General features: G+C 40.4%; 1 protein-coding gene across 1 annotated transcript in view; it reads left to right on the top strand.

Moving 5' to 3' along the window:
* Window positions 1-11,838, top strand: part of NHSL1 (NHS like 1) — a 262,387-nt gene extending 250,549 nt beyond the window's left edge. The window contains exons 7-9 of the mRNA XM_065401109.1: window positions 2,519-5,962; window positions 6,526-6,655; window positions 11,106-11,838. Coding sequence (XP_065257181.1) covers window positions 2,519-5,962; window positions 6,526-6,655; window positions 11,106-11,838 — 4,307 coding nt within the window. The remainder of the gene's footprint in view (window positions 1-2,518; window positions 5,963-6,525; window positions 6,656-11,105) is intronic.
* Window positions 11,839-13,057: the final 1,219 nt, after the last annotated feature.

Raw genomic sequence — 13,057 nt, 5'->3', positions numbered from 1 at the left:
TGCAATACTGGGGTCTAAAGTTTTACCTACCTGGAGTCAAATTGTGCACTCCTTGCATGTGCATAAGGACTGCTAGATTAGGCCCTAAATTGTCCTGACATTGTTTTGTTCCAATCAGCTTAAAATTTCCATGCATATTTACAGTAAATAAATTTGTCCCAGTTACTTGCACTCTAAATTTCTCAGCTTCTTGTCTTGGGTCAAAATCTTTGGTGTTGTCCTGCTTTGTGAATGGTACTATTATGCTGAATATTTAGTTTCCCTATGTGTAACATTTTAAACAAATGTGAAGTGTGTTTCCATGTATTTTTAAAAGTTGCTGTTGTAGAGGAACAAATTTAGCTTATCTTTATATAAACTTTTCAGTGTGTGTGTGAGTGTGTGTGTGTATATATACACACTGAAAAGTAATTCTCAATCAATCAGAATACAAAGATACTGTATACCTACTGTGATGCATAACTGCAGTTTATTCTCACACAGTTTCCTACATTCTGTCTATTTTTGTCAAATCGCAACTGCTATTTCTCCATGTAATACACAAATTCCTTATCTCTAACTGGCTAATAATAATTGTCACCTGGTCACATCACAGGGGCAGGGATCTTTGTGATGTCTACCTTTGTGTTTTTATAGCACTGTGCAAAACAGGAACCTGACCCTGTAATATAAATACAAATAATAAAAATACTATTATTCTTATTATATGGCTCTCTCAATAACTAGACTCTAATATGCAAATCTGTACCTTAATTGGCTGCTATAGTCTGTCTGCTCTGATAGGCTCATGTACTTAGAATTTTCAAGCTGTTTGCCAGCAAAGAATTATCTAATTTCATTTCTCATTCCCTTGGCTGAAGCAGAAAAACTGCATTTTCATGAGAGCAGAAGAATCTACACACAAGCAAACAAAATGGGCATAAAATGGCTTAAAGTTTACTTTTTTTTCTTGAAAAAAGTAAAATTCAGCCTTTTATGTGCTGCTTTCGCTTTAGAAGCATCACCCCAAGCAATACCCTTCCCTCCTCCCCCAAATACCTTTTCACTCTGATAGATGCCAAGAATAAGAATAATTGAATGTGCTTTAAACTGTATTTAAAACTGAATGGGGAAAACGCTTCTTCTACCAATCCAGTTGTGTTTAGCAAATAAGAAAGAAGGCAGGTAGTGGGAGAGGGTGCCAACTCAGACACGCCACTGGGTCATTTCTGAGAGTAGCTTGCAGGCAGGAGTTTTAAAGCAACCACTTTCCCCCTGTTCCAGCTGTTTTTAGTGCCGTAGCAGGAATCCAAGTCTGTAGATGCGGGCTCTGAGACTCACTGCAATGGATTTTAAAACAGAGTGTAGACAAACTCTTTCCTCTGCTGCCTCTTCTGTTTGCAATTTACTGTAGTAGCACAACTGAAATGGGGATTAAGAGCCCTTCCAGTCCAGTTTTAAATGCTGTTTAAAGAACAATATATATGGTGGTGTTTTTTTTCTTGGCACAAAGACCTATAAAGATATAAATCTATAATAACCTGATGGTCCTTTCTGTTGATTTAGTAATAGCTGTATAGAGGGCTTCTAGGCCCTACAGTAATACAAATAATAAATAACTATGATAATATATCTTGAACTAATACATTCTTCATCCTTTGTCCTCCAAGTCTGTTTACCCCTGGCTATGGTATTTGCCTCATAAACAGGAAGCACAGTGGTCTTCAACGTCTCTGTTTGCTTTTTAAATAAGGGTTGCGGGTATTTGATGGTGCTGGGCATTGGAAGATCATCAGTTGAATTAGTTTTTTTGGTTTCCCCCCGCCCCCATTTTCTTCTTTTACTGTAGATACAAAATAATTCCAACGGGAAATGGTATTTAATCCTTTACAGATTTAAGTAATGTATTATTTTTACTGCTTTCTTTAAACATTTGCTTTATTTGTGATACAGCAACTCCCACTGTCAATTCTTTAGCCCACACAAAGATTTGAAGAGATACTGGTGCCTTCTGAAGGACTTTGAAAAGAATAGTGTTTAGAAACAGTTCTGCAGATTTTAATTTTTTTTAATGATTCCTTTTCCTTATTCTTTGTTTCCCAAGATGTTAGTATAGAACCAAGATTTTCATTTCTCAGGCTTTTGTCTGTTCCTGCTGCTTCCCTTCTGGAAGTCGTGCAGTATTATTTGGTGTGTAACATAATGGGTTGCTGTGGAAATTATTATGTCATAAATAGAAGATGTCATGTGGAATAAGCAGTAGGAACACACAAGATTCCATAAGCAAACAGTCCCTTGTAATAAAGAAAATGGGACGAGAAATGCAGAAAATATACAATGCATAAGCAGAGTTTGTTGATACTGCATGGTTTTTCAGAAGGCACAAACATCTCTCCACAGCTGTATAACCGCCAAGGGCAAAGGGAACAATGACCTAATAATGAATGTGACCTATGATGTCTTTTACATTAATAAGAACACGGAAATAGTGAAGTGCTTGTGTTTTCGAGGGATAATTGCTGTTTTATTTTGACTCCAGCAGTTGGCACTGGCCAAAGTGACTTCCGTGGGCATTCGATGTATGTCCCAGATCACTATTCCACACTAGGGAGACTAGACAGCTACCGCTCTGCTATGCAGCGATCTGAAACCAAGGACACCAGCTGCCAGACAGAAGAAGTCAAAGTCGTGCCCCCTTCAGTGAGAAGAATACGAGCACAGAAAGGACAAGGGATTGCGGCCCAGATGTCTCAGTTCTCCAGCTCATCTGGAAACATGTCTGTGATGAGTGATTCCGCTGGGGTTATATTTGCCTCTCGCCTAAATAACGACATGGGTTTTCATAGCCTGCCTCGATCTGGAGCAAGAGTGTCTCTGCAGTCACTAGACCAAAGGCAGAGCATCTCTAACCAGGCAGAAGGCATCGCTGGCACTTTGTCACACCAGATAAGCAAGTTGCAGGTTGATAATAGTGTGGTCCATATGAGGAATAACCCTAGGACTGAGACACTGCCAAGGCCAAAGTCCCAAGAGGTGAGAAGTTATGAGAGTGAAAAAGCTGCAAGCCCGGCATGTGTGGTCTCTCCTCATGCCACATATTCAACCAGCATCATACCAAATGCCACGATATCATCCTCTTCAGAAGTTATTGTGATTCATACCACCCAGAGTGCTGGACCATTGGATAGTAAAATCACCAGCTCACCTTCCTACACAAAACCCAGAGACAGTCCTGTTGCCAACAGTGCAGTAAGCATGAAAGAAGATCACCATTCTTCTAGCGGTAACTGGAGTGAGAGCAGCTCAACGCGCCACTCCCAGACCTCAGACACTATCTCGTCTAATGCTACCATGATGCTCTCCCTTGGTGACTCAGCTGTATCCCTCAGCACTCCAGGAAATGTGGAGAATACATCCCAAAATATGAGCTATAGCTGTAGAAACAATCTCCCTTTCCCAGGCCACTCCCAGGATAGCGATGGCAGAAGTGAATCCAGTTTTTCAGGGGACAGATCACAAAGCAACAGTATAAACAGCACAGAGCACTGGGTGTACAAATCTAGAGAAAATGATGAGACTCCCTCACACAAGCCAACCTGTGCCACTGCAGGTTATTCCACTCCTGTAAGCAATGTGAGTAGCAGCAGCCTAGAGAGAACTTCTGTCAAAGAAGATTCAAGTTCTCTGTATTCAGTGGACCATGACGGCTACTACACTACCATGCATATGGACTCTGGACTCAAGTCAGATAAACTATGCAATAGTAATAATGGTTTTGGAAACCCCAGGCACAGTGTGATTAATATTTTTGATGGAAATGAGAAGAAAAATCAAGACGAGCGGTCAAGCAACAGTGACAAATCCCTCATACGAAACATATCTTTGAAAAAAGCAAAGAAGCCACCTCTTCCACCATCCAGAACAGACTCGCTCAGAAGGGTCCCGAAGAAAAAAACCCAGTCCAGTGGACAGGTACTTGATGAAACACTAATTGCTACCCTCCAGCATTCACTGCAGTTAAACCTTCAGTGCAAAAATGGTAGTTCCCCATCCCAAAGTCCATGCAGTGATTATGAGGATCCCTGGGTGCTGCGCTCTCGTAGCCAGAGCTCCGTCAGCGCAAGTAGCAGCATGATGTCCACAACAGCTCCAAATATGTACTCTCTCTGTACTGTCACTCCATCACAGAGTGACACAAGCAGCATCAGGTCAGAGTATGCTGACCAATGGGGTTACTACAGTGACTATGCTGGCGTGCCAGACGATCAATTCAAATGCCCAGTGGCTCGTTCTGCAAGCACTACAGCCAACCTCAATGATTACAGCATCAGCCACCTCAATGACGGCTCAAGGGCTTCTATGCCCCAAGTGGCGAGTGGACTGGCCAAACCAAAGAACACTTCTCCAGAGAAGTCTCACAGAGTCACATCACCATCTAGTGGGTATTCTAGTCAATCAAATACACCCACAGCACTTACTCCAGTGCCCGTGTTTTTAAAATCCATGTCACCAGCAAATGGGAAATCCAAGTTGAAACCGAAAGTGCCTGAGAGAAAATCTTCTCTGCTATCTTCAGTATCCGTCTCTTCATCCTCCACTTCGCTTTCTTCCAATACATCTACTGAAGGGAGTGTGAACATGAAGAAACTGGACCCAGCCCTGACCTCCCCTCCTGATGCTGCTGGTCCTCCACCTCCAACACCTCCACATTCCCCTGATCATCCTCTCCCTCCTCCGCCCCCTGCCCCAGCAGATGGAATGGATCTGCCTCCATTACCAGCTTCTCCCAGCTTCCCCCCACCCCCGCCAGAAGCTATTATAAATCCTTCCTTTCCCCTGAGTGGTCTGTGGTTTCCTTCTCCTCCACAGGAAATGTCATTCAGTCCTTTTTCTGCCCCTTCTCCTCCCCTTCCATCCCCTTCTTCCTCCATTTTCCCCAATGTAGTACCTCCACCAGCACCACCTCTTGACCCCAAACTGACACAAGATGCAACTAAATTCACACGATATTCTTTTAAGAAATGTAATCAGGATGATTCTGGCTACAGTGCAGTGAAACAGCCAGCCAACAAGCAAGACTCCAGTAGGCCTGTAATGCCCTTAGTAACCACCAAAGCACTGCAAATGGTACAACTGAGGTCTGTGAAAAAATGTACAGGAGCACAGACTGAACAATCAGCTGGATCTATTTCTGAAGCCAACTCTCAGGAAAAAGCAACTGTAATTTTCTCACCACAGCCTTCTCTAAAACCATCTCTTTCACTAAGGCTCAGTAACAGCCTGGATGAAGAGATGAAAACTCATAGTCCTTCCTTCAAAAACTTAGTTCAAACTCCTCCTCAGAGTTCACTTCCAGATCTCAGTGACAGTACACCTGAGATCAGCAGTGGTCAAAAACCTGGAAATGCAGCAGGTCTAATACAAACCTTTGAAGCTGATGTATCAGGAACAAACATTGAAGAAGCACCTCAGTCTCCTGTGCAGAATGAAAAATCTCACTCTGGCCTTATTAGTACACCGTTTCAGGTGCCATCGGGGTCTCCAAACAAGACTCAGGGTATATCACCAAACAAGAAGCCACCTCCTATTTCGAAGAAACCCAAACTGTTCCTCATTGTGCCACCTCCGCAGCTAGATTTTACAGCAGAGAAAATAGCTAACGTGAGTGATCCTGTCAGAGGCACATCAAGTCCAACTAGGAGAGAGATTGCACATTGCGAAGAAGCAAAATATTGTCTTACAGATGGACTCAGTTCCAATGAGATGGACTCGGGCAGATTGGTTCCTGAGGGAGGAGCTGCTGGTTCCACCTTCTTTGAAACAGTGGAAACCAATGTCTGTATGGTACAGCCTGCAGCATCACCAGTTCAAGAAGCTCCCAAGCAGGAGCAGCAGACCACTTTGGATGAAGGAAGCAGTTCAGACAGCAATGGAGACGACAGCAGTAACACTGACAGACATCTATCTCAAGAGGATGAAAGTGGTAAGTCTGTCTTCTTTTATCCTTCAGGTGTAGCAGGAGCTAGTTTACTGATGGTGGGGGCTGGGGGAAGTGCGATAGCATTCAAATTTTCACCCATAGAAAGGGAGATGTGATACTAGACTAAAAATCATAAGGGAAATAACAGGGCTCGGATTAATCCCTGATAAAGATTCTCTATCTCCATCTTAACCTTTAGTCAGAAAAGCAGTGGAGATACAAGCAGTGTTTTGTTAACTGCATCATCTGTTTAAAAATCCTAGGAAAACCTGATTAGTTTGAAGAATTTTGGTGACTAGTTTTAATTGAAGCCCTAAAAAAACCTCCTTAAAACGTAATTTTGTGCTGTGTATATGTAAACAAACATAGGCATTTCAGACACTGCAGTTCCCTCAAAAAAAAATTATTGTGAAATCAGAGAAATACTGAGAAAACGGTATGTTCAGTATATCCCTTCAATGTTTCACTTACTGTAGGTGAAGAATACGGAGGGATGCTTTAGCGGATAATGTGCAGTTTGGGACTCCGGTGACAGCCTGTCTGTATTTTTTATTCCTTCTGATTAGCTGAGGTGTTTGAGACAGACACAACAAATAATTCATCACTGCCAAGCAACAGTTACAGGGCAGGGAGTGAGGAGGTGGCAACGCCAGCTAGACCGAGAACTACTGAGGATCTGTTTGCAGCCATTCACAGGTACTGCGGAAGTTGCTGTCGGTATTGCTCCATCCACTAACTCTCTCACAATTCAGTTAATAGTCTCCTCCAAAGAAACCTAATTTTGATCATTTTTGTTTTTACTGCAAAACCCTCTTTATTTTCTAGTAAATAACTGTAGTAGGAAATCAGTAATAAACACAAGAACGTGCATTTTATTGCTTTATAATAATATTTAACTAATTCCACATTAAAAATTGCTCACAATTAAACCAGTTTTGATAATCCTACAAATCTCCTGACCCCTGAAAATTTCATGTTACACCTTGTGTATATTGTATTATTCTTAATCTGCCTGATTAACTTTACTTTTGCTTTCTCTGTGTATCTTTTTGTTTTCATTCCCTTTCCCCTTCATCCCTTTTACTCTCCTTCGCTGGTTATATGGTGCAGTTTGGGACAGAGGCTCAACGCTAATGCTTCATGGCAAGCGTGGCTTAAACTGGCAAGTAACATAATATGTCAGTCATATGGCAAAACATATGACAAGTGCTGGATTATAGTTTGCCATAATCCAGTCTGAAGTGGGGTATTTTGTGTCAAACTGGTTTAGCAATGAAGAGTGCAATACAGATTCCATGCATCATTCCCCTGTTTAAAAACCTCCCAACTCAATAGGTACCTGATTTTTCATTTAGATTTTAAAAAAAATAACACTTCAGTGAGAAGCAGGTTCACCATTTAACCTAGCAGGTATGCAGAAAAAAAGTATCTACGATTGGAACAGTTGAAGAACTTACATTTGGAATGTGTGGGGTGGTGCCGCCATCTTATGGCCATGTAGTTTCCTTCAAAACACATATGGGCCAAATTTCCAAAGGGTCACTGTAATTGGTTACTTGCACTCACTAGGAATGTAATTAGTCAGTTTGCGTGCACAGTTTGTGTGGCTTTTCCATCACAAATATTAGAAAAGAGGAAGTCTTGTGGCTAATGCACATGACTAGGAATCAGGACACTCAGGGCGCATATATGATTTCATTTGTGAAATAATCCTCTCCATTTTAGACATTATATCACAATGTTGGCTTTCCATAACTTTTTGATATCCCTTAAAAAAGAAAATTGTGATATGTCTGAAGCTGAAAGAATTATTGTACAAAGGAAATATTGGTTTCTTGAGGGCAATATTTTACATTATATACACACAAAGGTTCGCTCTGCATGGAATACATACATGGAATTAAATGTGTATATTTGTGTGTGTAGATATATCTATACACACACACATACACATTATACACAAAATATAAAAATAAAATAGAGCTGGCAGTGATGCCTATAGTTAATATTACCTGAGACTTCCCTTTAAAAGACCCCAGTTTTCAGTTGCTTATAATTTTGCTAAACTTTAACTGCTAGGGCTGAAATTTTCCATGTTAGGTGTCTGCTTCAGGCTGAATTTTTAAGAAAGTTTCAGCAAAAAATGGTTCAGTTTGAGAACAAGGCTAGGAAAAAATAAGATTGTTCTGGCCATGTTAAAACACTCTTTTCTCTCTCTCCTAACCCTAGCCTCCCCCTTCCCCCACTCCTTCCCCAGCAACCAGACATTGAGAAGGTCCCATGTCTCCATGCTTTGGAGCAGGGACTTGAAATTTGGCAAGGAATTCAGCCTAGGTTAGAGATGTGCCTTTTGCTCCCCCTGTGAAATTTGGCTGAATAATAAACCTCTGAAAGTCTTGGTTTGTGCATGTTCCGGGCTGGCAGCAAACGTTCCGTCTCCACTGAGGATACTGCACACCCTTAGAGCTCCAAGCCAACCACACTGAGCGTGCTCCTCCGACTCACTGCGTTCACTGAGCATGCTTCAGCCTAGGAAATTGCCATTGTGTCCCTTTGGCAGCTGCATGAGAGCCTGGACTCGGAGTGCTCAGTGTTTGTGGCAGCCTGCCACAATTTCTCCAAGGAACCTAAGAAAGAGAAGGGAAATGACCACTTTTAACCGTTTATATTTCAGCCAAATCTGAATGGAATTTCATGGGGGGGAAGAGGGGGAAGGCATCTCTCTAGACCCTGGGGATTCTTCCTGCAAAATAGCCAAGGCAGGCTGAAAACAGTGGAGCTGTAAGAGCTTCTTAAAGACAAGATCACAATAATCCTTTATATGTGGAAAGTGTTAGGCAACTTATATATAGGGGTCACTAAAGCTACCCCGTATAACATATAAATGCATATTCTAAAATTCAAGCATTATTCTCCCTGTCTGCGTAGGCTCTGACACCGAGATTGACTTAGATAGGGTGTTCCTGGTCTTGGACAACACTGTTGCAATATTTCCCCCCCTTATACTCCTTAACATCGGCTGTCCTCCCACACAGTGGATAGGTGTCAGCACTGCACTTTTCTCTCAGCTAGAAAGATGTAAGCAGCAGCATTTGAAAATTACACCAGTTACACAATAAGTTGACTACAGGTGTGTAATAGGTGGGATGCATCTGAACTCCATCAACACAAAGGGTCCCGAGATTACTCCCGATATCATGTGGCTACATCCTCTTGCTGCCTCCAGCTTAGCCGATGTACTGTATTTTGGTACTTCGTTTTCTGTTGGTAGGCCATAATGCAAAATGCATCTGAGCTTGCCATGGAGAAAGCTCAGCCTCTGGCAGAAATGGGGATGAAACATTACATCAGAATGTCCTTCGGTGTACATGGAGTTGTACCATTTATGGTTTTAATAAGGGGAATGGTCTGTATTGTACAAGTCTTTTCATAAACAATAACATGTAATTTGTTATGTAAATCTTGCATTTGCAATAAGTGCTGAGAGTCATTTTTAATCCTTTGGTGTTATTATATATATTATAATACAGCATTAATACACTTTTTATATGCATTCTTACTTAGTCCACAGGTGCCAAGCGTATAATCTACATAATGACGTAAAGACAGGGGCAATAAAAATCCAGTTCCCGCACACATAGGCTCTTCTGATTTTTGCTGTGTTTTCTATAGTTTTCTATTTTTAAATTTAAAATCATGTAGCTCCTCTGGCTGCAAAGATAAATTTCATGTTGTAAGTTAGCAAATTGGTCTGCTCTTGGCTCTGTAATCAAACAGATGGGAGTCACAGAGCACCAACTGCATTGTAAATATCTGCCATTTATCTTGAAGGCCTGATTTTAACCATTTAAATTCTTACTTTTAAAATCATTTTATCTAAAACCGTAACATCTAGTTCTTTTAATTCAAACTTATCTTTAGTGTTGTTAACATGCATGACCATGTACATTTCCAAAGAAAAATGTACAAAACTACATCCCTAAGCTCTCCTAAAGGAATCATGAGCAATAAACAGCATGAGTTTCTAAAGAATATATGCCAGACAGATTAGACTGATATATTTTTATAGGGGTGTCAAGCAATTAAAAAAATGAATTGCGATTAATCGTGCTGTTAAACAATAATAGAATAACATTTATTTAAATATTTTTGAACGTTTTCTACATTTTCAAATATATTGATTTCAGTTACAACACAGAATACAAAGTGTACAGCGCTCACTTTATATTTATTTTTGGTTACAAATATTTGCACTGTAAAAAACAAAATAAATAGTATTTTTCAATTCACCTAATACAAGTACTGTAGCCCAATCTCTTTATCAGGAAAGTTGAACTTACAAACATAGAAATATGTACAAAAAAATCTGCATTCAAAAATAAAACAATGTAAAACTTTAGAGCCTACAGATGAAGTGGAGTTATGTAACAAAAAAACCCCTACATTTGTAAGTTGCACTTTCACGATAAAGAGATTGCATTACGGTACTTATATGAGGTGAATTGAAAAATACTATTTATTTTGTTTATCATTTTTACAATGCAAATATTTGTTCAAACATAATAATATAAAGTGAGCACTGTACACTTTGTATTATGTGTTGTAATAGAAATCAATATATTTGAAAATGTAGAAAAACATCAAAAAATATTTAATAAATTTCAATTGGTATTCTATTGTTTAACAATGCAATTAATCGTGATTAATGTTTTTAATTGCGATTAATTTTTGAGTTAATCACATGAGTTAAGTGCGATTAATCAACAGCTCTAATTTTTTGTGATCAAATCCCAATATTTGTGGACAAAAAGAATGCAGCCTATATCTAGATTTAGTCAAGTATTGGTTTTAGAAAATCTTGTTTGGAAAATAAGTTCAAATTGGCTTGGACATCAGCACTGTCAAATACAATAGATTCACTATTCCTATTCTGAGGAATAAGAATAGTGGATTTGTCTCTGACTCCTTTATGCCTCAAAGATCTGTTTTATTATATGCACAGGTTTGGTGGTGTCATTATTTATACTTCCTAGATTGTTCCCCTCTCTGTTTAATGGTAACTTGCTGTCCTGCTTATTAGTTTGTTGAATAGACTTCCTCGTTTATTTGGGGGGAAAATGTTTTATTTTTATATTTAAAATCTCAGATCCAAAAGGAAAGTCCTTGGCCGCAAAGATTCTGAAGATGACCGTACCCGCAACCATTCTCCTTCGCCCCCAGTAACACCCACTGGTGCATCCCCAAATCTAGCTTCCCTCAAGCACGCAGGATCAATTCAGAGAAGCATTCGCAAGAGCAGCACCAGCAACGATAACTTCAAAGCCCTGCTGCTGAAGAAAGGGAGCCGCTCAGACACCAGTTCCCGCATGTCAGCAGCAGAGATGCTGAAGAATACAGATCCGAGGTTCCACCGAACAAAGTCAGACTCCTCCCTTGAGTTTCCCGACAGCCCTGCGAGCTGTTCCCCCAGCAAGAACAAAAGGGCCCAGGAAGAATGGGCCAAGAGTGAAGGCCTGATGCCAAGGAGTATGTCCTTTTCCAGCACTAGGTATGGCAGGTCGCGAACACCACCCTCTGCTGCCAGCAGCAAGTACAACGTCCGGAACCGTATCCAGAGCAGCCCCATGACTGTTATTAGCGAGGGAGATGGGGAAGCAGTCGAACCAACAGAGAGCAGGATCCGTAGGACTTTAAAAGAGCAGCAAGAGAGCCAGCTCAATGTGTTTGACAGCGATGACATGGACATGAATGATTTTCCGTCTGCTGAGGAGGCCGGTTCCAATGAGACCAAGGCTCCAACCCACCTAGACTTAATGACTCAACTGGTAAAACCAAATGCTTCAAAGAAGTGTCTAAGCCCTTCAGACGAAAAAAGTTAAGAAGTGAGGACAAAGGCATTTGGTCTTAGTCTTTCAGACGGTATATAGAATGAGTAAGCAACAGATCCCAGGAGAAAGCCCAGTCCAGAACAGTTTATTTTGCTGAGCGTTTATTACATGAACTTCATATGTGCATTGAACACTGGAGCACTGATTGCTCTGCAGGGTTGGGTTGGGTAGGGTAGGGCTTGCTTTGAGTAGGTGGTCTGTGATTTTAAAGAAAGTAACAGTTGAACTTTTTCATAAGCCTTAAAAGTCCTGTCTGAGGGAGTTTCCTCAGATCCTTTGGGGTGTGAATTTTTTGATACTTTTTGATTGTGGGAGCAAAATTTAGAGTAAGCCTGACAAGAAGATGGGAAGCTTCTGTGGTACAAAGGGGCAGTTGCTTTAAGGCATTATATTTCTGAGGCTTGGGAAGTGGATGAGATGCGTGGCCTATTGGAGGTAGCAGGGCTAGCGCTGCACAGCTTCTTTTTTGTGTGTGCGCCTGTTAATTTAAGCATGTCATATTAATGTAAAAAGATTAATAGATTATGAATTGGTGTAGGTACATTTTTCCAGAGGAAAATATACACTTTTTAAACCTAACACAGGAGAGTGGGCACCATTGTAATACAGTACTAGCTGCTGTGCAGCCATAGTGACAGTCACACAAACACACTCTCATTTCCAAGTGAATCGCTTACTTGATTGGAAACGGCGAGAACTGAAATAACAGGATGCATATTTATAAAGAGAATGTAAGTGAATAATAGGAAAATGGGAGAGGAATAAGCAATACACTGCCAGATTTGGAAAGTTTCAGGTGTCTGAAATGAAATTAATCACAAAACATGAATTTGAGAGTTTGCACCACAGAGCAGTGGTGGAGCCTTTCCATTTAAATTAAACGTGGGGGTTACATTTTGCCAGAAGTTTTTCTTCCATTTATCAAAATGGGAAGACTTCTTATAACTTTCATCACTTGAAATGTCAAATATTTGCTAACTTTTGGTTACCAAAGAGTAAGTTAGTTATTTTCCTTTTTGATTTGCCTGCAGTATTTCTATTTTTAGGAAATTTTTTTTAGCAAGGTTTGTTTTATTTTATTGTATATTTTACTGATGGTAATAAAAGTGTTTAATGGTTTTCATTTGTAAAGAAAACAGTTGATTAAAACTGAAACATTGGCTGGAGTTTTTGGTTCGTGGTAGGAAGGAAGCTTTTAATTTTGAAAAGG

Source organism: Emys orbicularis, chromosome 3 (genome assembly GCF_028017835.1).
Source record: "Emys orbicularis isolate rEmyOrb1 chromosome 3, rEmyOrb1.hap1, whole genome shotgun sequence".
Classification (NCBI taxonomy): Eukaryota; Metazoa; Chordata; order Testudines; family Emydidae; genus Emys; species Emys orbicularis.
The sequence above is the reverse complement of the archived record's forward strand: the minus strand, read 5'-3'. Positions and strand labels throughout refer to the sequence as shown.